At 41.7% G+C, this 27578-nt stretch overlaps 1 protein-coding gene across 11 annotated transcripts in view; it reads right to left on the minus strand.

The window, feature by feature from the left end:
* The window catches only part of LOC149124868 (rho GTPase-activating protein 20-like), a 90076-nt gene that overhangs the window by 32232 nt on the left and 30266 nt on the right, over positions 1–27578 (minus strand). For 2 of the 11 annotated variants that reach the window (XM_089302069.1, XM_089302072.1), the window contains 9 exons: positions 20724–20912; positions 19384–19536; positions 17449–17643; positions 15355–15447; positions 13904–14023; positions 13092–13140; positions 7204–7368; positions 3384–3527; positions 883–924 (listed from right to left, as the gene is read on the minus strand). In XM_089302069.1, coding sequence (XP_089158195.1) covers positions 883–924; positions 3384–3527; positions 7204–7368; positions 13092–13140; positions 13904–14009 — 506 coding nt within the window. In that variant the 5' untranslated portion in view covers positions 14010–14023; positions 15355–15447; positions 17449–17643; positions 19384–19536; positions 20724–20912. Of the gene's footprint in view, positions 1–882; positions 925–3383; positions 3528–7203; positions 7369–10115; positions 11094–11262; positions 13071–13091; positions 13141–13903; positions 14024–15354; positions 15448–17448; positions 17644–19383; positions 19537–20723; positions 20913–27578 lie in introns of those variants that run through there. The other 9 variants (XM_089302070.1, XM_089302071.1, XM_089302073.1 and 6 more) reach the window with 7 other exon arrangements.

A 27578-nucleotide genomic window follows, 5' to 3' on the forward strand; every position in this document is an offset into this window, starting at 1 on the left:
GGTCAAAAGATGAGGAGTGGCATCGCTGTGGCATACGAGGTAACATCACCGCCTGTGGCACCGGCAGCCCATATGGGCACCGGTTCCAGGCCCGGCTGCTCCTCTTCCAATCCAGCTCCTGGCTATGGCCTGCGAAAGCAGTAGAAGATGGCCCAAGGCCTGGGCCCCTGTAGCTCCACAGCAGACCAGGAAAAAGCTCCTGGCTCCTAGCTTCAGATCAGCCCAGCTCTAGCCATTGCGGCCACTTGGGGAGTGAACCAGTGGATGGAAGAGCTTACCCTCCACCTTTCCTTCTTTCTGTAACTCTACCTCTCAAACAGATAAATAAATAAATCTTTAAAAAGCCAAAACAAGAACAACAACAAAACCAGATGAGTAGGAAAATAATTCTGGGAAAGACGGCATGGCCTGGAAAATAACAGGGAGTGTCTTGATGTGTGGTTTGGGCAGCAGATCCACCCCTCAACGTTTTCCTATCTGGACCGCCTTCATGGCTTCAAGTGTAGGAAGCAACAGGTGCTTTCAGACTCACTCAGTAGAGCACTGAGTAGATCCACTCAGCTACTGAGTAGCTCAGTACTAGCTACATTTATAGACATTTAATACATATTGGGAATATTGTTAGCTCTGATCCATAGGCTGTATGGAGGGAAAGATGAAAGATACATCTTGAACTTCTTCAACAGTGAATAGAACATTCATGTGAATGAGGGAACATGACTTACAGCACATGTAGAGAAACCAAGGATTGCAAGATCATCTAAGAGTATTTTCAAGTGGGAAGAGCATTTTTAAGTGGGAATCATGTAGGGGCACTGCTTGCAGAGATTTATGCCTCCTATCACAAACGAAAGATTCAAAATCTGTATGCTAGAGAAATACCTGTCCAGCAGACGTTCCCATTTTTCCATAAATGTCTTCGAACTGCAAGCAGAGAAGTCAGAGAAAATAGTAAGCTACATAAAAGACTAATTCCATCTGATTAAGACTACCATTGCAGACAAACACACCAGCAGGCAAGTGTGGGTGACGGGGACTCAGGCGTAAGTAGTGCCCTCTCACACAAGGGCTCTGGGTGGAGTCTGCTCTTGTACAGCAACATTACAGCGATGGGAAAGAGTTCTTCAAGGGAAGGAGAAGCTGACTTGAAATGAAACCCTGGATTGCAACTATGGGATGCTAGCTCAGTGATCACAGGAGTCACTGAACTGACAGGAGTCTCAGTATCCACCATCGAAAGTGGAGGTCATTAAACCTCAGAGTGCTCCTGTAGCTTGAAGTGCTATTCAAATGGAAAAAGCATTATGATCAGATTATGTCACACTGAAGAGACTGGGCATGTGAATGGAATGCTCTGGGCTCACTTTAGGGGGGAAATCCATACCACTGTACTTCACAGAGGCTGCAGAATTGTCAGATGTCAAATAAATACCTAGAAAATTATTTTAGTGCTATGATGTGCTGAAGGATGTCAAAGCACCTAGTGTTTGGTGACTAATGTTTTATATCCTTCCTGCTACATCATTAATGTATTTGAAATCCAAAGTGAAAAAGATCTGCAGTCGCAAACATACATGGGCTTATAATTTACTAGCATTCAAAACAGCTGGGGAGTGATTGACTACATGGAAAATAAAACTGACCATTTATATGACTGGGTCCTGTGCCGGCAGCACCTGTAATACCTTGCTCATGAATATTTTCATTATCCCGAGAGTAAACCCTAATCTCTAGTAAGCAGCCACACGCTATTCTCCACCACCCCCAGATCCTACACCATGTCATAACTATCCATTCATCAGGTCATGAACATGTAATTTGTTGCTAACTTCTGGCTCTAATGAACAACACTGCTAGGAACATTTGTGCCCAAAAGTCAGAGTTAGGAACAAACAGAGTGTATGTATGTTTACACTTTTCTTGGACCTATATTCCACAGTGGAACTGCTCAGTCCTGCTCAGTCGTCCTACATTGAACTCACGGAAGCAACAGGTTTTTCTGCAGGGGCTGCCACATTTCCTATTTCTACCAGCGAGAGCTCACCCACGCGGCATTTCTATGCCTTCTCAGGACATGCTTCCACAGCAAAGTGGACATTTCCTTGGCTTTCCACCTTCATATGGACTTGAACACCACGGGTTACTTATGCCAATTTGCATAAGAGTGATAACAGCCAACAGCAAATGTACTCGGTGCTGGGCATTGTTGTAAATGTGTTGTATGTGTTTACATAGCTTCACAGCCAATATAGCCTATGTCCACCTCGTGCCCACGCTTCTCCCTCATTCAAAAAACTGTCTAGTGGAACTCCTCATCAAAGGCACCACAAATAGGCAGCTTCCTATCACCTGCAAGATTAAGAAGACATTAAGCAATAGAATCTGAGAACCTAGGGAGAAAATTTGTCATGGCAAAGAAGACATGCAGACAGTGGTACAAGCATGGCTTTGTTCTCAGTAATATTTGCAAGCAGTTCCATCACAGAACTGAGTTGATTAACAGTTTGGATATATCTCCATTGTATCAACTTCAATATGACCTGACAGACCTGGAGGGAGTGAGGAGAGGAGGAGAGCAAAAAAGAGCACCAAGCACCTGGGATGAACTGTCTATGTGAAAAACACACAGGACATTGGGTTTGTGCCTGTTCAGAGCAGCAGGCAGAGGTTGCAAGGTACCTGCGTACACAAAAACAGACACACAAGATGTCTAGGAAATGGAGCCCCGTTTCCTTTCCTCATACCAGCCTCAAAGTGGGCCTTGGAAAACTCACCCACATCGCATGAATCAAATCTTTGTTTCAGGTGGCCGTATCACTGAAGACACCAAATAGCAATTCTAGCAACCCAGGATATAATTTAATTTGTATATCAAGTATTATTTCTTTAGGTCATTACTTTGGGAGAATAAAAGGACTTTTTCAAGCTGAATTGATCTACTCTACTAGTTGAAACACACAAAAGCCTAGACCTAGAGGCTGGAGGATATTGGAGAGGGGCCCCAGAGCCTTGCTCTCTCAAATCTATTTTTATTAATCCAAAATACCCACTCCCCAAGTAGCTCATGGAGCCCTTGGAAAACCATTGCTTCAGACCAAAGCAAATCATTCCAACAGTTCCCATTTCATTCTCTCCACACATATTGGCACATAAAAACCTCTTGGGGAAAATATGTGTCATACAAGTGCCATGGCTGGAAGTCAAAGCATGAGGCAGCAGATTATTATAGGGTCAAATTAAAATGCTTACCAATCCCCCCCCCCAAAAAAAAACAAGTTTGGAAGAAAATTTAGGTGCATTTCTCTATCTTTGCTAGAAAAGGCAATAAGGGTTATATCCTTCTATATCAAAGTAAAATTACAAGACTCAGCAGTGATACTTACAAGAACTTGGCCCTATAATTCGCCATGGGCCAGCCAATATTCAGGCACCTGGAGGCACTGGTATCACCTTCCTCAACAATGCATTTGGAAATCCATATTTCATTGACAGGGATGACATATTTGTAGTAAATATTTTTGCTGTACCTAAAAAGATCATCAAGCAAGATGTTTTTTTCTTAAATGTACTGAGAGCACATCCTCTCCTGAGCAAACCCCAATCCTCCATGTTCCATAACCAAGAAAAGCTCACATCCATCTATTCCCTCTCAGTGCACAGCACAGGCAAGAGTCAGGTGGACCTGGACAAAATCATGTGCTCAGTGAAGGCTGGCCCACAAGGGGCCCACACACACAAGATTAACGGCAGCCAGTGGCAACAGGTGGACTGGTCTGTTTCTGAATGCTGACTATGGACTTGAGGCCATACTCTGTATTTTAAAGGTGTTACATCTTAAGAGAATCACTCACTCTCTGGTCATGCACATCTGATTGACTTCAACAGAGTGGCTGAGGGGTTGAACAAAGATTAAATCATGGATGAATTATTTATAAAATTTTCTTCTTCACAGAGATAGACTATACATACATAATCTTGGAATAACCTTAGTTTCAGATATTACAAATACCTTTGAATCTTAATTCTTATACAAATTTTGCATCTTGAAAGCTGGGATGGTGAATGTCTGGTCCCTGGGCTGTACAAAGCCTGTGAAGTCACTGAGGCTGGCACTGCCAAGGCAACTAACTGCAAGCTGGATTCAAAATTCAATAAATCCATAACAGGCTAAATTTTTAAGTTGATGATTTTCTCCAGCCCGTGAAAGGTGCTATAAATATTCAAAATGATCCTGGCGGGGTGGGGGGACCCTCTCGACTCCTTCTCTAAAGACAGCTTCTTTCAAATTTCTTTTTTTTTTTTTTTAAAGGCAGAGTTAGACAGTGAGAGAGAGAAAAAGGTCTTCCTTCCGTTGGTTCATCCCCAAAATGGCTGCTATGGCCGGTGCTCTGCCAATCCGAAGCCAGGAGCAGGTGCTTCTTCCTGGTCTCCCATGCGGGTGCAGGGCCCAAGCACCCGGGCCGTCCTCCACTGCCTTCCCGGGCCACAGCAGAGAGCTGGACTGGAAGAGGAGCAACCAGGACAGAATTGGGTGCCCCAACCGGGACTAGAACCCGGGGTGCCAGCGCCGCCGGCGGAGGATTAGCCAGATGAGCCATGACACCAGCTCAAATTTCCTTCTTAAGATTTGGTTCAGATCATCTGCCCCACAGATTCTGGCTTAAAAAAATACTGTGTCCTACAGACTGCAGCCAAAATAAAAGCACAAAACAAAATGTACCTTAGTCCGAGTGCTCAACGTCTTATCCATAAGGGAAGAAAACACCTCCCATTTTTTTCTGCAGAGAGCACAGGGTGACAATATCGCAGCTTCAGCAGTGATATTGCTCAGTACTGGTTTGGTCCACCCCACTTTCGCCCTCTGGCATGCTGCCTTGTTCATTTACAAATCTAACTCTCAGGTGAGTGGTAGACGTGAAGAGCTCTAAGCCTTAAGGAGGATGTTCAAGGATTTGGCCACAGGGCTCCCTATGATTTAAAGCGATTGAAATGAAATTGTCATAAAATCTGCCATGGGATCCAAAAGAATACAAAGTGTTGAGGCAGCTGGGTGAGAGCCGGTACTATAATAAAGAGATCTAGTTTTAAACATGGGCTCACAGGACCAGCGCTGTGGCACAGTGGGTAAAGCCCTGGCCTGCTGAAGCACCGGAATCCCATATGGACGCCAGTTCTACTTCCGGCTGCTACTCTTCCAATCCAGCTCTCTGCTATGGCCTGAGATAGCAGTAGAAGATGGCCCAAGTCCTTGGGCCCCTGCACCCATGTGGGAGACCTGGAAGAAGCTCCTGGCTCCTGGCTTCAGATCGGCACAACTCTGGCTGTTGCGGCCATCTACGGAGTGAACCAATGGAGGGAAGACCTCTCTCTCTGTCTCTACATCTCTCTCTAACTGACTTTCAAATAAATAAAATAAATCTTAAAAAAAAAAAAATCATGGACCCACGACTACTGTGGTGACCTTGAGGCAGCCACTGGGGCTCTCTTAGCATCAGAGCCTGTTGGAAAACAAGAATACAGACCCATCTCAGATAGTGAAAGCAAGGATTAGGCAAGAGGAGGTACAAGATATCCTGAACACACAGATTGCGCTTAACACACCCCTGATCCAACATACCTCATATGATTGTCACTAAGATGAGACTGCATTTTATAAAACTGGGCCTGAGTCTTGCTTCTCTGCTCTAGGACAGGGCAGAACTGGAAGCCAAGGGGAGGGCAGCACTGGCAACTTTTATTTTTCTTTACTCACTTCCTGGTGAGATTTTGTTTGTGGAACTAGTCTTTGTCTTATATAATATTTCATAAATTATGAAAACACAGGTGGAGCAGATAAGCAGATGTCCAGATCAGTCTATTCCTGCCTACTCCTTCCCTGCACACGTGTATTAAGCAGTTGCCTTATTCCAGGCTGTGTACTGGTTGCATTTGTGTTCAAGGCTGACAGTGGGAGTGACCACTTGTGTCTATCTCCAACCGGCACACCAAATCTGCCTCCTGTACCTTTTGCTTTCACTGTCCCTCCCAAGTTGGGGCCCTTGGTATCAGTGATCTGGGTTATCATCTCCAGGACATAGTCTCCCTCCTATATTGCTGCCAGCTCTCCAATCCATTATCTCCCAGCAGCCACAATGATATACTACAATATTTACCTGATATGGCCATTTCCATAAGGAAACCCCTTCAAAGGAATTTCTCAACCCCTTACTGGGATCTGTCAAGATCCTCTGTGACCAGAACCCTGAGCACTTATTCAGTCTCACCTCTGACCTGGTCAATTACAATGAGCTCCAGAAACATCAGCCTTGCTGAAGCCCTGCTCCCAAAGGGTCAAGCTGCATACACGATGGCCTGCAGTCCCCTCAGCCAGGCAAATCGGGACACCCAGTCTATAGAACAGGTGGCTGCTTCTCACACCAGAGGAATGGTTTCAATGTTGCATCTCACAGAGGCACCCTAGTGGGACTCTTCTCTGACACTCTCCACATGGCACTGTTTATTTCCTACTATCAGATGCACATTATTACAATCTTCAATTGTCTCTTTCTTAGTTTGATCATCTCTAGGCAAGACTCAAGAAAGAAGAATCCTGGGACCAGCACTGTGGCGTAGCAGGTAGAGCCACTGCCTGCAGTGCCAGCATGCCACCAGTTCCAGTCCCGGCTGCTCAACATCCAATACAGCTCTCTGCTATGGCCTGGGAAAGCATTAGAAGATGGCCCAAGTCCTTGGGCGCCTGTACCCATGTGGAAGATCTGGAAGAAGCTCCTGGATCCTGCATCCTGGATCCTGGATCCTGGCTTCCAACTGGTGCAGCTTCGGCATTTGCTGCCATCTGGAGAGTGAACCAGCGGATGGAAGACTGTCTCTGTCTCTCTCTGTGTCTCTTTCTCCCCCGCCCTTCTCTTTCTCTCACTGCCTCTACCTCTCTCTAACTCTTCCTTTAAAATAAATAAATGTTCAAAGAGAGAGAGAGAGAGAGAGAGAGGAACCCTGTCTCTCCCATTCTTGATTCCACTGTCTACAGGGGCACAATACAGAATAAAACTTCCATGACTACTTGTTTAATAAGTGAAGAATGAAATCACTGGCAAAAACAAAGTAAAAACATGCTACTTGCTGAGAAAGAGTGCATGAAAATGAATTTTGTTAGAGACAATATATTTCACGATGATCAGGACAGCATGCAGCATATGCACCTACCGAATGTTCGAGATTTTCAGTACGTCCTTGTACAAAAAAGCCTGATGCTTTGTTTTCTTATTACCCGTTCTTAACTTTATCGGACCGTGCACCAGTAGTCTTCGTTCACGTCCCTTTGAAGCACTTGCATCCTCTGAAGTCCCAGCCTCTTGAAAATCATCGTCCCTGCTCAACAGCAAACACCAAAGAGTAGCTAGTCAATGGTCACAGACTAGTTTGATGCCAGTCATTAGGAGTGACACATGATAAAACTGTCATCTCAATTCCTCAGACAAGGCTCTCCAACTACAGATGCCAATGGGGTTTCAGGTTTTACAGGTCTCAAAGAGCAGGTGGCACTGAGAGAGTTGGACAGGGAACACATCCAAGGGAGAACCTAGGGCAAGTATCGTCTTACAGGCGTGCCAAAGAAGACAGCCGCTCAGACCAAGAGGTGTCAGGTAAGTGGAGAACTGAGAGGATAACAAGAAGGGAGCCATCGCTCCCATCAAACGCTATGGAAGGTAAGGCAGGTGGTTACTGAGGACTCATCATTGGACTTACTAACACGGAGGTCTTGGTAACCATGGACAACTGCTGGTGGAATGATGGAAGGGATGTTTTCCACAAAGTCTGTGGTACACAGAGGGTTCTAAAACAACCCATCCAAAAGCCGCACACCCCAATGATTGCAGCCTATGACTGTGCTATCTGCAAAAAGAGACTGTGAAGACAGAATGAATGTGATGAACCTTCAAATAGGGAGAGTACATTCCCTAGTTTAGGAGGCCTAAACTAACCCCCAAGAGGTCCCCAAATCAGAGATTATCATCTACACTGACTCAGGACATGGCACAGAAGGGGAAGCCAGAAAGAGTTGAAGGGCAAGGGAGAATGAATCTGTCATATGGGCAGGAGCTACACAGAAACATGAGACTAGATGTAGTCAGCCCCCAGGTGACAGCTGGAGGAGGAAGGTACCTCAACTACAAGTAAGGGGATTCAAACAATGTTCTGAATTAGCTCAGAAGCAGATCCTAGCCCAGAGCAATCTCCCAACATGTGGACCAAGCTTAGAGGACCCTATGAAGTGGACCCAGAGAATCCCAAATAAACCTGTGCCCTACAGGTCCGTAACAAGGAATTCCTGTGGTTTTCAATCTCTCCGTTTCTGGTCATTGTTGTACCTCTATTATTTTAACAAAAAGAATGTTGCTTCCTGAGACTAGGTGCCATTGCCATAAGCATCTAAAAATTGGAATGCGGATTTGCAATCAGCAATAAGCGAAGGCTGCAACACGTCTGAGGAGCATGAGAAAGAAAAAGCTGAAATTCTGTGGAATACACAGTTAGCAGAAATGTGCATACGAAAGATTCTGCTGGTGTGCACTTGGCAGTATTGAGGATCAAAAGTCTGTGAGAGCATTTCAGGCATGGAAAGCCAAGACACTGTGGCAAAAACATAGTCTACACGAACGATCTCTGTAGACCCCAGTGGAAAAAAGTGGCAATCAAAGAAGAGTGCACTTATCTCTAAAGGGAAGAGAGAACTTCCACTTTGCTTATGGCCTTGTCCATAGGGGAAAAAACCGCTATAATCCAAAAGTTTTCCTTTTGAAATCTGTATTTATGAAATAAACGTTTTCTATTAAAAAAGGCTTCCATAGCCTAGACAGCTCATTTCAAGAGCCTCGGGTGGTCACTGACGTCATCCATGAGAGTGTTCATTGTTAAATTAACAGCAGAATTGGAATCCCCTGGTACGAGTACTCAAACAATATATTTCACTTTGTGTTTTTATGGGGGTGCAAACTGTTGAAATCTTTACTTAATGTATACTAAACTGATCCTCTGTAAAAAAAAAAAAAAAAAAAAAAAAATTATCAACTCCCAACTTGACTCTCACTGGGATTAAACATGACAATAGGTCTGATCTGATTTCATCATCATTTAAAAAATATCATCTATTATTTTTCACTTTATGTTTCTGTGTGAGAGCAAACTGTTGAAATCCTTACTTAATGTATACTAAGCTGATCTTCTGTATATTAAGATAATCGAAAATGAATCTTGATGTGAATGGAAGGGGAGAGGGAGTGGGAAAGGGGAGGGTAGTGGGTGGGAGGGACGGTATGTGGGGGAAGCCATTGTAATCCATAAATCGTACTTTGGAAATTTATATTCATTAAATAAAAGTTAAAAAAAAAAATTAACAGCAGAAGTCACTGTGCACTGACTCCCCATGCAGGACCTCTGTCCTCAATGAGTTGTATTGAGAGTTAACTGTAAAACCAGTTTTCAAACAGTTTGTGTATGTGCATATGTGTGCGTGTGTGTATGTGTGAAAATTGTTGACATCTTTCCTTAATATAGAGTTGGTCTTCTATGTACAAAGTTAATTGAAAATGAATCTTAATGGAGAATAGAACTGGGAAGGGGAGAGTGAGGGGGATGAGGCATGGGAGTGTGGGTGGGAGGACTGATATAGTGAGAAGAATAACTATACTCCTAAAGTTGCACTTATGAAAATTTGTATCCCTTAATAGATAGATTTTAAGAATAAAAAAAGAAAGTACTGAAGATTATTGAAAATTTCAGAGTCTGACAGTTTCTAACTGGCTGTGTATGAAAGGGAGCATGTATCATAAAAGAGAACATGTAATCTGGAACAATAGTATCAATCTGCCTGGTTTTAGTGCAAGTTAAAGTAAAATATCGAAAGCAATCTTCAACTGTGAAGTTCTCCATACATATCTGCTGCTAATTCATTCTAAGTAAAAGCAACAGGCATGTCTTCTGCCTTTTCAAAGGAAAATTAAATCACATACCCCTGATATTCTAAAGCAGTTTACATCTCTAAAGAGTATTTCCATTCAACTACCACACTGCCCTCTGTAAAGAACACTAAGATGGACACCACAGCTGTCACTCACCAAGCTCTTAAAACATGGTTTCAGAAGAGGGAACACAAGGCAATTTTCAGCCTATCACATGTAAAACAAAATGACACAGCGATTGGTAAAGAAGTCATTGTAACGTGGTCCCCTGTTAGCATGACAATTTACATAATAGGGATACATTGATTCCCACTTAGTAAAATGCTTCCTATCTTATCTAAATTAGTGTTCAAATTGGGAGGCGAGGGGAGAGAAGTGCTAGACAACATGAAATAATGCTGGACACATCCACAAACATTTCTTAACATCACCCAGGCTTAGATATAACTGGTTGAGTTGGGACCATGTACCAATGGGGCTCTGTGGCCATAATAGGTAAAACCAGTTAGACTGAGCAGAACACAAAACTCTTTCATAAACAGGACAGCCTCTTTCGAGATCTTTTCAGAGAAAACTCTTTGCCATGAAGCCAAGGAAGTGTCTCCCCTGACAGTACAAAGCCTGCTCTTTTGAGCTCAGTAGCACTAAACCAAAGAACAAAAGTAGCTTCTCATGAAACCAGCACCAAAGTCAGGAATTACTTCCTCTGTTTTAAGGAAAACAGGACAGAACTCCTCCTGGGGTGACCAGTCTGCTTAAATGATCACAAGTAGTACAGGAAAAGGCTACCTTGCGCTGGGGACTGGCGGATGACTTCCAGAAGCTCTGACAACATTACTTTCCATGTGTTACAACTCTAGACTCTGTCGACACTATTCAACAGAGACCATGAACAAGTCCCTGAAGACTGTGGGTTCCGCAGTAGTCAAGATCACCCATCATTGTGATGTCAAGGTTCTAAGGCTCATGCCATAACTGACAAACTCTCAAACTGATATAGTGGTTTTCTAGATTTTGGCACCATCATTCAATTCTTCAAAATTTAACTGAGATGATGGTTCATTTGCATGCAGTTGTAAGAAACACAGAGAGATTTCAGCAACCTTCCCTCCAGTTTGCCCAAGCGGCAATATATTTCAAAGCTATAGTGCAATATTATTTCTTTGCATATTTTAGTATAATTATATAATTTTTTATACAAAAATAATATGTACAACATTAAAATGAATACATGATTCACCCATTTTCTGTTCTTGTAGCAAAACCCCTTAGGCTAGGTAATGTGTCAAAGAAAGAAGTTTACTTGTCTGACGGTTTTGGAGGTTGAAAAGTCCAAGAGCATGGGGCCCCACTGACTCAGCCTCTTTTCCTGGCTTATAGACAACCATCTTCACACTGTGTCCTTGCATGGCACACAAAGAGAAGGAGGTAAGGGCTTCAACAGGAGAACTGGGTGGGTGGGGGAAGAACTCTGACCATAGCAGTCTATTTTCACTTCTGTCATTGAACACTGACCTTTCGGCCCTACATACCAAATGGAGAGATAGTATCAATGTGATGCTGTGTCAATTATAAGGTTATTTTAACATATCACAAACACAAAATTCTTTTATTCAATTTCCCCCCTTAAGTGTTTAAATGGGTGATCTCTCACATCACACATAAGGGTGTTAATTGTGAAATTAACAACAGGAGTCACTGTGCATTAACTTCCCATGCAGGACCTCTGTCCTCAAATTGTTGGATTATGAGAGTTAATAGTAAAACTTGTTTGCAAAGATTTACTTCATTTTAATGTATTAAGTGGAGGATGTTATCTATGTCTCATAAGCTATAGTAATGTCTAAGTGCTCACAAAGGATGCACTATGCTTGGGTTCTTCAAAGTTGATTTTCTCAAATATATATACATACATACATACATATATAAATTAAACCTCTAAAAAAGTAAATGGTGATGAACTATCTACACAGGAAAGAAGGTTTTGTAGCAACACTGGCAGGAGGGCTGCAACCAAACTAAGTAGTTTTTGAACCCCCCCTCCTTCAGCATTCGCCATGTAGAGGGTGCTGGTAAAAGGAGTTATTCTAGAAGAGTCTCAGTGTCTCCACCTGCACAACAGAGATGATAGTGCACCTCAAAGGATTGCTGCAACTATAAAATGGGATAACAGTATAGAAAATTTAGCAAGCTAACTCACAGAATAATTCTTGCTTAATACCAAGGCTGCTTAGAAAAGACAGGGAGACATTATTTTCCAAAATAGTGAACACTATCATGGATGTTTGTCCATGGCCAAAGAGAAAGGAGGGAGAATATGTCACGCAATCAAATCCACTGAGCAACGACAAAACGTCAAGCTTCTTGCAAGGTAGTTTATATATAGCCTCCCCTTGCCTCAACATCAGCTTCTGGGGTAAAAATTAGTAATTCCATTTGACAGGTGGAGAAACTGAAGCTCAGTGAAGTTGTGTGACTGGGGGCCAGATACCTAACAGTTGGTAAAGTGAGAACTCTCTAAGTCCTAAATCACACAGTGTTTCCATAGCTAAGCAGTGCCCCCCACCCCCAAGACAAGGGGAAAATATCCTTGGTATTATATACATATGCATGTATATATATTTTGCAGAATCATCTTCCTGGCATGTACCCGGGGCCTCAGTATCTTCTGCAGCTGGATTTGGTGAGCCCTCACACCCATTCATCCTTCACCCTCACAGGGCTGCTTCTGGACCCCTCGGCCTCTGTGGGCAGCTTGTTGATAACTCACAGGCAGCCAGTCTGTATTAGTGCCCAGATATGCTTTTAGTTGCCTGTTACCTTAGGCAGCCAGCCACACCTTGGCATCAGACAGGCTGGGAATAGCAGTCAATACCAAGAAAAGGTTATAATCAATGACTCTCCAGATGTCTACTTGTGCTGGCAGTTATGAGCCCTTGGGAGAACCCTTACACTCCCCATATGTTCTGGTCTCCCTCCTGAATCCCTGTAATTATCCTTTCTCATGTTGGTCCTCTGAACACCCTCATCTTTGCCTCCACCAAGGGAAACATCCTCAGTAGCTGATATCAAGCACCTGCTCCAGTGTTCCTTGCTGCCCTCTGCTGGCAAGAATAGGAAGTCATATTTTACCTCTCAGGACCATGGCACAGGGCAGGTACTTCATTGAGATGAGTCAATTCTGGAACACCAAATTGGAAGTGCTGTCACAAAACTAAGTCCATAAAATGAATACTATTTGAGAACATTTTTGAACAAATCAAAACCATTGTAAAATATCTAAGTGCACCCTGAAATGCTGCTTCTAGCTGCATCTGTCCTCTATCTTTTCATTCAAGGCAGAGTTCCAACATCACAGTGGAAAATCAGGCTCCCAATATTAATCATCATTCCCATAGTTTATAGAAATGAGCAAAAGAAATCACAAAATGGAGGATAAAGCGATAAAGCATATCCTACTCAGCCTTCCTAAAGAAACGATTAATGGTGATGATAATATACACATTAAATCAGATCTCCTAGTTCCCATGTCTGTTTCTCAAGTTGATTGAAACAGAGTAGAGGGGGATAGGATAATACGGTAAACACAAATTAAACACACAATTTGGCTACAAAAATGCATAAAGGAATGAGAGAAGAAAATCATGATGGAAGAAATGTAGTGATGCTATGACTATAATACCCTGGGCTCATAAACTACTCAAGGCAACGTCTCACGAAAAAGATTTTCTCACAATACTGCCTATTGAAACAGTGCTGAGGGAGCAGGGTGTTAGTTACTCCATTCCTTATGTCTTCATAGAGTAGACTGGCAATTGGATACACAAATATTGTAACTGCCTGGTCTTCACTTCTCCAACTTGGAATGAGATGTACATAGCATTCTATTCTTCTTGCAGCTAAGCTTGTGTGCTGATGCAGGGGACCCTCTCCTGTCACCTCACCTCTGGGAGGCAAGGGCAGATGGTAAAATAGTAGGGTCTTTGGAATTGGGACTGGAGATAGATTATGGATGTTTGAGTTTTGGCAAACTACTTCATATTTCCGCATCTCAGTTCTTATATCTGTAAAAAGAAGATAATGACTTTCAAAGTGTTGTGATGAAGTGTGAGATAAAGCATGGAATAAGATAATTCAATCCCTGATGCCTGCCTGACCCACAAACAGCACTCCAGAAACCCTGGAAGTATTCTCTCAGTGTCTAGATAGGGTTTCTCTGCCGCTCTGCTGGATGGTTCCCGCTCTGGGGCTCGCTGGGTATCAGAAGAGCTGCTTTATCACAAAGAAATACACACCTACCTCTTGGCTTCCAGCAAGTATATCCATATGCAGACAGTTTTCAAGGGTGTTTGAGATAGTATTCTTGCATGGACTTAGATTAGGGGTTGTCCAGTTTATACTTGCAGGGTTTTGGGTACACAGATAATATTCTAAGACAACACAGATTCAGAACGGGTGTTTGGCTCAGCAGTTAAGATGCCAGCATCTTCTACCACAGTGCCAGTATCAAGTCCCAGATCAACTGCCCATTCCACCTTACTACATATACTCCTTCTAGGAGGCAGGACTGCTGGCTCAAGTGCCTGGATCCCTGCCACCAATGTGGGACACCTGAGCTGAGTTCTTTAAACCTGGCATCAGCCTGATCTACCCCCTCACTACTCCAGGAACTTGAGCAAAGAACCAGCAAATGGAAGAACTCTACTTGTTACCCTCTCTGTCTTTCAAACACAGAACATGAATGACAACTGAAAAAAAAGATTTTGATCTGGTTAAGTCCCTTTGTGGAGACAAGTTGCATAGCAAAGGGCACAAATAAACATAGATGAAAATGTATTTCATACAAATAACTGAAAATACACCATGTTTCTCTTATTTAAAAATAGATCCAATGATAGAGGACAAAAATAGGTAACATGGTAACAAAAGTTGACTTGGGTTATCAGAAGGTCAACTCATTTTCCTACCTAGATGGTTTATTATGATCTTATTGCTGGGTCACAAGGTTTTGGCCAGACTGGAACACAATTGTCAACACTCATAGACACAAGGTAGCTTTTCTATGTACACTTTAAAAACAGGCACCAGCAAATACTGCTGGCTTTCAATGATGCAGAATGGAAGGATCCCTACTGTTCCAATTTTACAAAATATAAATAAAAAATCTGAAAGAGAGAGGAGAGTATCCATTCTACAGTTATTCCAACATAAATGCTTATTATGGTGATAGTGAACAAAATTACTTGAAATACAATTTCAGATATTTCACAGATTATTTACAAGTAATCAAAACAGAATTCCTCAAATTCCTCAAGGACTCTCTGGATCTGATGCTCATTTGAATACTTTTCTGAGTAGATAGAAAATTGAGTTTCACACCAGTCACAGATCTTACCTGATGGATTCTTTAAGCAAAGAAAGATTAAGATAAAGGCTTCTGTCTTCTGTTTCCTTCCATTCTTTAGTCAATCATCTAATAGTGGAACACCTGAGGAAAGTGTAAATAGAAATCACACAATCAGACATGGGTAAATTTTGAAAGCATGTGAAGGGAATCTCCTGTGTCCTGGACACTCAATTGCTCAAAGGATGCAAAAGGTGAAAAGAAAATGGTTCAGAAACACTTTATTGGATGTGCTGTTGGGAAGCCACAGGATGAACTTCCTTGGCTGGGGAATGAAGGGAGGGACCATGGAAATGTCAAACTACAGCACAACTGGGATACCCATCGAGCCCACAGTTCAGCTTCCTCAGTAATGCATGACATTAAATGAAATTACTCAAATAAAGAACCTAGAAACAACAAAGCAGTGTGTTACTCAGTGTGTTAATATTCCTGAATTGAGAAATCCCCCATGTGAACTTCCTACTCGAAAAGCTGAATATCACAGTCTTAGTGAGCTTGAAGAAATTCATCTTAATTTAAACCTGACAGCATTAGTCACACCTGGTTGGGAATTTAGGCGTTACAGCGTAGCATTCTACCACCATTCTGTTCTTTCACATACAAGACATGGGGAAAATATTAAACACTACAATTGAAATGAAATTGCAAATGGAAGCAGAAGGGAAAAATGTCTCTGTGGGAATATGTACCCTATGATGCTAATGGTCTCTGAGCCTATATTTTAAAACAGGGTCGTGATAATGATCAGAAGAAGCTTCACTGCATTCTAATTATAAAGGCAGCTTCCGTTCAGCACGTATGTTTATATAGTGAGAAAATGATTAACAAGACAGGTGTGGAACCCTTGTTCTACTATGAGCCTTTTTATACACTCTAAGCAAAATACTACATTTTTAAAAACCTTCCTGCCCAAGTTTTCAGATCAAAATTCTCCCAGATAATACCTCAAAGAAATGGCAAGCTGTGGTTTAGAAAAATATGGAATTGACATAAATTTGGAGAAATCTCCAACGTGAGATGGTATGGATGAAAACAAATCATGATATTTTTCAAGAGAGCTTAAACTTGAAAGAAATCAACAACTCTCTGAGCTAGGGGAGTCTTCAATAGTGGTGCCCAAGAGTAAATTGTGATCTGTTACAAGGCTGGCAAATGACAACTACTGGGTCAAAAACAGGTCAAATACTTAACGTTACCCATGGTCATTCACTCACACAATATTGTCTCTGACAGTTTCAGGCTACAAGGTAAAGTTTCGGCCTACCCAAGTAAAGTGAAAGATAACAACATGTAAAGATTCTTTTTCTTGTCAGTCCTCCCCCCAAAATAGTTAACGATTTACACTGTACTAGATATTATAATGTCATCCAGAGTTGGTCTAGAGTATGCAGGAATATATGACCAGATGAAATGGAAGTAATATACCATTATACATAAGGAATGTGAGTATCTTTGGAATTTATTATCCACAGGTGAGTGCAACCGATCCTCAAGGACCAGAGAGACAACTGTACTCTCTGGCTTGGCCATGAGACATGGCAAATATGGAAACGTTGGCGAAAGGTAGTGTGAATGATTCTGAGTTAATCTTAAGAGTCCAGGGTAGCCACTAGCCCTCCAATGGCAGAATGAGAACTGTGAAAGAGACCCACTCTAGCTATCTACAAATTTGCATGAGAAACAAAACACTCATTGAGTCAGCCTGGTGTCACAGTGGGTTAAGCCACCATTTGTGATGCCCAAGTCAAAATGGTGGTACAAGTCCCAGCTGCTCTGCTTCCAATCCAGCTCCCTGCAAACGTACCTGTGAGACTGATGGATCATGCCCCAAGCTCTTGGGCTCATTGCTACCCATGTGGGAGACCCGGGGGTAGATCCATGATCCTTTTTTTCAGCCTGGCCCAGACCTAGCTGTTGCAGGCATTTGGAGGAGGGAACAGATTTTTGATATCTCTATCTATCTACCTATCTACCTACCTCTCTTTCTCTATCCCCTCCGTGTGTGCATATATGTGTATATGTATGCATATGTGCATCACTCGGACTTTCAAAAAGTAAACAGACAGAACAAAAAATACTTACTGTTGATATTCTCTGTTTGAATGTAGCAAAATCCAAATTTCATGGGTGAGTATACTCTGCTTAAGCTTTCCCATAGAGGCTGGCTTCTCAGATTGACAACACTAGGAAAAGCATCTCACTCAAAGTTCAGGTGTGGTTTAAGTCTCAACTTCTGATGTTGATGGGCTCAACTGCAACAGGTGTTCATTCCTCTACCTATGATAAGAAAAACTGAGTGATAGCTAATCCAGACCAGCGGCCCACCACACTCTTAGAATGCTGCATTTTCTGTGTAGAGCAATGTGTGGATGTCAGCCGTGACTCCTCAGCTTTTGGTTTAAATGTCTTCTACATAAGGGAAGCCTCCCAGCACAGGAGGTTGAGACAAGTTTGCTTGATGTTGCAGTGGATTAGTCCACCACCACTTGTGATGCCACACTCCATATTGGAATGCTGATTTGAGATCCAGCTGCCCTTCTATCTAGCCCCTTACTAGAGAACCTAGAAAAGCAATGGACTATGGTCCAAGGACTTGGGCCCCTAGCTACTTACGTGGGAAGCCCTGCCGTAGTTCTAGGATCTTGATCTGACTTGGTCCAGTGCTGTCTATTGTAGATATTTGGGTAGTGAACCACTGGTTTTGAGGTATACATATCTCTCTCTCTCTCTCTCTCTCTCTCTCTCCATCCCTCTCTCTCCCTCTGTCCTTAGTCATTCTAAATTTCAACTAAATAAATAAAATAGGACATTGAAAACCCCACAAGAGTGTACAGCAACACATAGATGATATAAAGCTCTAAGAATTTGTGCTAAAGATGCTAGCTGACAGGGAATGAACAAAATGCATGTCAACCTTTAAAAATGTCATTTCACAGAATGCCTAGTGAAACACCTCATGATGTGAAAAGGCATACAGAGCTTTCATTGCCACTTTTCCTGAAATGATCAAGCTCACTAACGTCAATAGCTCCCTTACTTCATAATGATTTTCAGGGTCCACACATTTGCAATGAGAACCCAGAAGCTGCCCTTGCTCTCAGGTTTTCAGCCTTTCCTGTCATTCCTTTTGCTACCTTTCTGAACCCAGTTTCGGCTGTTTTAAAGGTGAATGGCTCAGCTAAAGCAAAACCGGTGCTACAGAAGGAGCTGGAAACAACAGACTGGTTGCCATCTCCGACTACTGAGACCAACATTTCATTCTAGGGCATTACTTTCTGGACTTCACTTCTAGATGCACTACTATAATTAATCATATATGTAGTAATAATAAGATCATTGCTTTGCCAAATATAGACAGGAAAGACTGACATTTAAAGTGTCATGGAGTGTTTTGGGGAAGATCTCATTATTGCCATTGTTTACCAAATTGACATATAATGTTTCAGGCAGTCTCTGCTTTCTAGAAGAATTTTTTAACATATTTCATAAAAAGACTACCAGAATTTTTATCTCCATGTTTTACTAAAACACCATGCCTGCTTTCCTTCTGAATCCACGTTTCAAGTGTTAGAGGTACTGAACAGCCCTAGAGTTCAACTGAATGTTTCAGTCTTAACAGAGCTCACTGAGGCTATTTGGAAACCTAGATGTCTGACTGCTCCTAATCAACGCTACTTCCATTTGTGTATGAGTAATTCCCTTATCAGCAAACTCCATTTGTTGGGTGATCTGTTCTAGCCCCCTGAAATCCCACTAGGTAATTCCAACAACTCTCAGGTTATGGTGTTTCATAAAAGCATTCCTGTAACCATCATTACATATTGATATCTATTTGTTTAGCACTATGAGATGAAGGAATGCAAGAGATTCCCCTCTATTCTTAAAAAGCACACAATTGGATTAGAACCGTAATCTTGGTTAATACCATAATTATTTGGCTATAATTACGGTTAAACCACAATCTTGCATAATTACAAACAGAAAAAGATGCATAATTAAATGAACCAGTTTGCTTACTGCATGATCCTCAGTCACGTATTTTCCTCTTTTCAGATCTCAAGTTCCAGAGAGGCCAGGACCTTGCTGAATTCGTCCTGGCACTTGGCACACAGTATTCTGCACACTCACAGATGCTCAATAAGTCATTTTTGATGAATGGATGTGCATTTGCTTAATAAAGGTGAAGATTAAATGAGTTACATACATGAAGACCTTAGGACAACATCTATTATTAAGACATTAATATAGTAAAATATTGGCCGGCGCTGTGGCTCAAAAGGCTAATCCTCCGCCTGCGGCGCTGGCACACCAGGTTCTAGTCCCAGTCTGGGCGCTGGATTCTGTCCCGGTTGCTCCTCTTCCAGGCCAGCTCTCTGCTGTGGCCCAGGAAGGCAGTGGAGGATGGCCCGGGTGCTTGGGCCCTGCACCCGCATGGGAGACCAGGAGAAGCACCTGGCTCCTGGCTTCGGATCAGCGCAGTGCAGCGGCCGCAGCAGCCACTGGAGGGTGAACCAACAGTAAAGGAAACCCCTTCTCTCTCTCTCTCTCTCTCCCTCTCACTGTCCACTCTGCCTGTTAAAAAAAAAATTGAAAAAATAAAATATAAAAAAAATTATAGTAAAATATTATCAAATGGATAAGATTTAGAATAGAGATTAGAATAGACATTCTAAAATTTATTTTAAAGTGACCTTGGAAAAAATAGGTGATAACAGAAAGAATACACCTTATGACACTATTGATGAAGGCAATGTATTAAGCATGGTGTTTAAATACATAAAGACTAAAGGTGTATAATAGCACTGCAATCCAACATTTGTTAAGCAAAACCCAAATAACATTTTTTATTTCAAAATAATGCATACTTTAAAACTGTTGTTAGGAGAGGAAGGGGGATGTAAATTAACACTTATCTAATCAACTGAAAGTATCTTCGGAGTTATTCAAAGACTCCCGAAGTAACTAAGAGGAATGCTCTGATTTCATAGCAAAGTATGTCTAGAATGATGCTCAACAGTATAATGTTCATAGAAGCATGAGCATTCTCCACCCAGGGTGACTGAGACCTTCAGAAGTTTACACAATATATTGGGAATTGCATACATTTAAATGAAGTATGAGTATCATAACGATACATGTCAATCTAGGAAAGCATCTGCAATCATCCTTTATAGGTAAAAATGTGTCTGAACAATTGATTAAATGGGCCATCTAGTATACCACGCGTATATGAATAGTTAAGTTCAAAATCCAATGCTATAGACTAAAAGCAATTATGTTAAAAGTATCCTACCTAGATAAATAAATGACAGACTCACTAGCCTTTCTAGCCATGATGACTCTCCAGGTGAACTCACCTCAAGCAAAGGAGCTCCTCCATCTCTCTACAGAAATGAACAGGAAATGCAAGAAGCAGCACCTGCTGCAGAGACCCAATTCCCACTTCACGGATGTCAAGTGCCCAGGATGCTGTAAGATAACCACGGACTTTAGCCATGTGCAAATTGTAGTTTTGTGTGTTGGCTGCTCCACTGTCCTCTGCCAGTCTAAAGGAGACAAAGCAATGTTTACAGAAGAAAATTCATATCTCATAAAACATACCTGAGAAACAAATGGTACTTCATATGAATCTAATTCCAAATAATTAGGACTCATGTGGTAATAAAAGGAAATTTAGGAGGAAATTACCAAAGTAGGATAGTCTTATTCCTGCCAAACCGTTCATCATCATAGTCTGATCACACTCAATATCAAAGTGCCATCTTTCAAGGACCCCAACCACTTTTTTTTTTGGACAGGCAGAGTTAAACAGTCAAAGAGACACAGAGAAAGGTCTTCCTTTACTATTGGTTCACCCCCCAAATGGCTGCTACTGCTGGTGCGCTGTGTCGATCCGAAGCCAGGATCAGGTGCTTCCTCCTGGTCTCCCACGTGGGTGCAGGGCCCAAGCACTTGGGCCATCCTCCACTGCCTTCCCGGGCCACAGCAGAGAGCTGGACTGGACTGGCGCCCCAACCAGGACTAGAACCCGGGTGCTGGTGCTGCAGGCAGAGGATTAGATAGTGAGCCATGGCACCAGCCTGACCCCAACCACTTTTAATATATGAGGTGACTCCCACCAGTTCCTGAGCCAAATACTTTGATAACCAATCCATAAAACACAGCAAGATATTCCTTTACATTGTTCAATTATCTCTAATTTTTGAAATCTATAGGGAAAGAAAGTGGTTTGCCATCTGCAGGATCACTCTCCAAATGCCCACAGCAGCTGTGGCTACACTTGGCCAAGTTCAGAAGCCTGGATCTCCAGCCAAGTCTCCTGGGAGGGTGGCAGAGTCCAAGTATTTGAATCAACAATGGATGCCTCTCAGAATGCGCATTAGCAGCAAACTGCATTAGAAGCAGAGGCAGAGGCAGGACTGAACACAGGTACTCTGTGTTCACTCTTCTCATGCCCCACATTCCACCATCAGCACATTTCCACCACTGTTATTTTGTATCTCCTTTCAAAAGCAAGAAAACTTGCCCCATACATGGTCAAGCTCTGGTTTTCACATTCACAGTACTTGGTCTTGGGTTCCAAGATGGCGGAGTAGGGAGGGAGCCTACTGCTCTAGCCCAGGAGAAGATAGCTTTAAAACAAGTGGACAGAGTATAGTCTCAGAGAAGAGTTAGGGAGAAAACAGCAAAGGAAACACTACCAAAATTAAAGGGACATGGTGGACATACATAGATGGTGTGGGTGCCCAGGCTCAGGTCTCCAGCAGCAGAGCCTACACACCAGCATTGGAAAGGGGGGTGGGGGTGAGACCAGACTGCAGCAGCCCAAGCCAGTGGCAAAAATAGCTGCAAGAAGAACCTAGAGGGAACCCAGCTTGGAACCCCATGGGGGATAGTGTACCGGCTAAACTAGAGGAGGGAAATGAAAAAGGACAATCACTTTACAATGGCATCCTGTAACAAGCCGATAGAGCAGGTGTCATTTTGGACATATGTAACAGCTGTGCCAGCTCGTGTCCATGCCCAGCAACTAGTTGAGTGCAGACCCTGACTGGTGGGGAGAACTAACAGGGGGATAGGAGCCTGTGACTATGTGAGGCTTCTCTACTGGGACTGTGAAAAAAACTGAGGGAGTGTGGGAGGGAGCATGGCTGGGACTCTGGGCACTCACACTGGGAGACTCCACACGCTCAGGGCTTCCTGGTTACCTGGAGAGAGACATCGCTGGAGAATCTGAACTTACACTGAGGACTGCACAGATCCTTTGTGTGCTCCTTGGGACAGAGTGGATGAATATTATAGCCACTGGGGCTAGCGCTGAGGTACTGGACTCCATTAAGGAGAGGAGCTCAGCTGAGCAGAAAAACTTTCCCTTCTGATAAAAAAGAGAGAGCGAGATTTATCATGCCCAACCTGGGTGTGTCAACATAGGCATGCCCTTAACCCTGGAGAACTGAACAGAGCTCTCCAGCCACATCCACTACAAGCCTCTATAGAGATTCAAAAGCAGACATTCCACTTATCTACACAGTCACAGTACAAATATAAAACACACCAGAGCAAAAAAGGAAAAAAAAAAAAAAGAACAATGAGTATCTCCACAAATGCCAAACAACAAATGCAGCAATTCAAGAAACAAGAAGGAGGAAGACAACATGAAGTCCCCAAAACAACACAATGCTTCCATGCTAGATTGCGAAGATGATGAGATGGAAGAAATGCAAGAAACGGAGCTCAAAAAATTGATCATAAGATTACACAGAAATAATCAGAAGCAAACGCACAAACTACTGAAATCCATACAGCATATGAAAGGAAATTTCTCCCATGAAATTGAGATCAGAAGGAGAAATCCAAACGAAATGAAGAATTCAACAGAACAAATACAAAAATGCAACTGAGAGTCTTAACAATAGAATTGGTGAAGCAGAAGAAAGACTATAAGACTTAGAAGACAAAGCACAGGAAAGAATACAGTCAAACCAAAGACAAGAAGAGGAAATTAGAAACCTAAAAAACACGGTTGGGAATATACAGGATACTATAAACACACACACACACACAATTTGGGTTCTAGGAGTTCCTGAAGGCATGGAGAGAGAGAAAGGATTAGAAAGCCTTTTTAGGGAAATATTAACAGAAACCTCCCTAGTCTGGAGAGATAAAAAGACATCCAAGTACAGGGAACATACAGGAAATCTAATAGACATGGCCAAAAAATACCCTCACCACAACACACTGTAATCAAACTCACCACAGTAAAACCTAAAGAGAAGATTCTAAAACATGCATGAGAGAAACGCCAGATTACTTTCAGAGAATCTCCAGTTAGACTCACAGCAGACATCTCATCAGAAACCCTACAAGCTAGGAGAGAATGGTGAAACTTAGTCAAAGTCTTAAGAGAAAAAAACTGTCATCCCAGAATATTATACCCTGCAAAAAGATCTCATTTATGAATGAAAATGAAATAAAGACCTTCCCTAACAAAGAGAAATTAAAACAATCTGTTGCCACCTGTCCAGCCCAACAAAAAATGCTTAAGGATGAGTCGCACACAGAAACACTGTCATCACTATGAAAGAAGGTGAAGGAAGGAAATCAATCAGTGAAAGCTCAAAGAAAATTCAAACTAAAAAATGGGAATGTTTTTGGAAAAACGGCAGGAAAAAGTGATTACATATCAATAGTCACCTTGAATATAAATGGCCTCAACTCCCCCATTAAAAGGCACAGACTGGCTGAATGGATTTAAAAAAACATCTATTTGCTGCCTACAAGATTCACATCTCATCAAGAAAGATGCATGCAGACTGAAAGTGTAAGGGTGGAAAAAGATATGCGATGCCAACAGAATCCAAAAGGAGGTAGTGTAGCCATCCTAATATTAGACAAATTAGACTTTAACACAAAAACTGTTGAAAGAGACAAAGGATAGGCTTGGTGCTGTGGCACAGTGGGTTAACACCCTGGTCTGAAGCACCAGCATCCCATATGGACACCGGTTTGAAACCTCGCTGCTCCACTTCCAATCCAGCTCTCTGCTATGGCCTGGGAAAGCAGGAGAAAGGCGGCCCAAGTCCATCAGCGCAGCTCCAGTCATTGTAGCCAATTGGGGAGTGAACCAGCAGATGGAAGACTGACTGACCACTCTCTCCCGATCTCTCTCTCTCTGCCTCTGCCTCTCTCTATGTAACTCTTTCAAATAAATCAATCTTTTTTTTTTCTTTTTTAAAAACTTTTATTTTTAAATATAAATATAAATTCTGAAAGTACAACTTTTGGATTATAGCGGCTTTCCCCCCCATAACCTTCCTCCCATCTCCCACTCCCTCTCCTATCCCATTCTTCATCAAGATTCATTTTCAATTATTTTTATGTACAGAAGGTCAACTTGGTATATACTAAGATTTCAACAGTTTGCACCTACACAGATACACAATGTATAAAGTACTGTTTGAAGATTAGTTTTACCATTAATTTGCATAGTACAACATATTAGGGACAGAGATCCTACATGGGGAGCAAGTGTACAGTGACTCCTGTTGTTGATATAACAATTGACACTCTTATTTATGACACTAGTCTTGTTTATGTGGTCCCTTTGACATTTAATCCTATCTTTTTGATCAATTATGAACTGCAACTGATCACTTTGGCTAGTAAGATGGCATTGGTACATGCCACCTTGATGGGACTGATTTGGAATCCCATGGAACATTTCTAGCTCTACCATTGGGGTAAGTCCGAGAGAACATGTGCCAAACTATACATCTCTTCCCTCTCTTATTCCCACTCTTATATTTAACAGGGATCACTTTTCAGTTAAATTTAAACACCTAAGAATATTTGTGTGTAAATCAAAGAGTTCAACCAATAGTATTAAGTAGAAAAAAAATACTAAAGGGAATAAAACAGTAAGTTTTTCCTTGACAGTCAGGACAAGCACTGATCAAGTCATTGTTTCTCATAGTGTCCATTTCACTTCTACAGATTTCCTTTTAGATGCTAAGTTAGTTGTCACTGATCAGGGAGAACATATGATATTTGTCTCTTTGGGATTGGCTTATTTCACTAAGTATGCTGTTTTCCAGATTCCTCCATTCGGTTTCAAATGACCAAATTTCATTTTTTACTGCTGTATAGTATTCTATAGAGTACATATTCCATATTTCTTTAGCCAGTCTACTGTTGATGGGCATTTAGGATGATTCCATGTTTTAGCTATTGTGAATTGAGCTGCAATAAACACTGAAGTGCAGACAGATCTTTTATCAAATAAATAAATCTTTAAGAGGGGGGGCACTATGTAATGATTAGGGGATCAATTCAACAGGAACATGTAACTACTATAAATATATATGCACCTAATCACAGGGCAACTGGCTATTTAAAAGAAATGTTAAAGGATTTAAAGGGAGACTTAGACTCCAGTGCAATAGTATTGGGGAACTTCACTACTCCACTTTAAGCAATGGACAGATCAACGAGAAAGAACATCAACAGGAGAAGAGCAGATTTAATCGATGCTATACACCAAATGGACCTAACAGAGATCTAGAAAACTTTTCGCCCTACAGTCGCAGAATACACATTCTTATCAGCAGTGCATGAAACTTTCTCTAGGACTGACCACATATGAGGCCATAAAGGAAGTTTTAGCAAATTCCAAAAAAATCAAAATCATACCATGCGTCTTCTAAGACCACAATGGAATGAAGCTGGAAATCAGCAACTCAGGAATCTCTAGAGCATATACAAACATGGAGACTGAACAACATGCTCCTGAATGAACAGTGGGTCAAACAACAAGTCAACAGAGAAATCAAAAAATTTCTGGAAACAAAGGAAGACAACAACATAACATATCAAAACTTATGGGATATAGCAAAGCAGTGTTAAAAACAAAGTTTATAGCAATAGCTGCCGAAATCACAAAACTGGAAAAGCACCAAATAAATGAGCTACGTGCATCTCAAGGATCTGGAAAAAACAACAGTAAACCAAACCCAAAACTAGTAGGAAACAAGAAAAAAATTAGAGGAGAAATCAACAAAATTGAATTAAAAAATATAAAAGATCAGCAAAATGAAGAGCTAATTTCTTAAAAAAAAAAATAAACAAAACTGACACACCATTGCCCAACTAACCAAAAAAAAAAGACCCAATTCAATAAAATTAGAGATGAAAAAGGAAATGGACAACACACACCACAGAAATAAACAAAATCCTCAGAAATGACTACAAAGAGCTGTATACCAACAAACTGGGAAATGTAGAAGAAATTCCTAGACACATATAAGCTACCTAAATTGAGGCATGAAGACATAGGAAACTTAAACAGACTCGTAACCAAGACAGAAGTTGAATCATTAATAAAGGCCCTCCCCACAAAGAAAAGCCCAGGACTGGATGGCTGCACTGCTGAATTCTACCAGACATTTAAAGAAGAATTCACTGCAATTCTTCTGAAGCTATTCAAAACAGTTGAGAGGGAATCCTCCCAAATTCATTCTACAAAACCAGCACCACCTTAATTCCTAAACCTGAAAAAGATGCAACAGAGAAAGAGAATTACAGGCCAATTTCCCTGAAAAACATACATGCAAAAATCCTCAACAACTTCTAGCCAATTGAATCCAACATCAGAAAGATCACTCACCCAGACCAACTGGGATTTATCCCTGGTATGCAGGGATGGCTTAACATTCACAAATCAATCCATGTGATACATCACATTAGAAAAATGCTGACAAAAACCGTATGACTATCTCAATAGATGCAGAGAAAGCATCTGATAAAATACAACAGCCATTCATGACGAAAACTCTAAGCAAATTGGGCAAAACTTGGAAGCATTCCCACTGAGATACAGTACCAGACAGGGATGGCCACTCTCACCACTGCTACTCAATATAGTCCTGGAAGTTTCAGCCAGAGCCTTAAGGCAAGAAAAAGAAATCAAACGGATACCAATTAGAAAAGAGGAAATCAAAATTTCCTAGCTACAGATGACATCATTCTATACGTAGGGGATTCAAAAAAATGCCACCAAGACTCTACTGGAACTTATAGGAGAGTTTGGTAAAGTAGCAGGATATAAATTCAACACACAAAAATCAACAGCCTTTGTATACACAAACAATGCCAGCTGAGAAAGAACTTCTAAGATCGAACCCATTCATAATAGCTACAAAAAGTCAAATACTTTG

Source organism: Oryctolagus cuniculus, chromosome 8 (genome assembly GCF_051225735.1).
Source record: "Oryctolagus cuniculus isolate XC-2025 breed Fujian yellow rabbit chromosome 8, ASM5122573v1, whole genome shotgun sequence".
NCBI lineage: Eukaryota > Metazoa > Chordata > Mammalia > Lagomorpha > Leporidae > Oryctolagus > Oryctolagus cuniculus.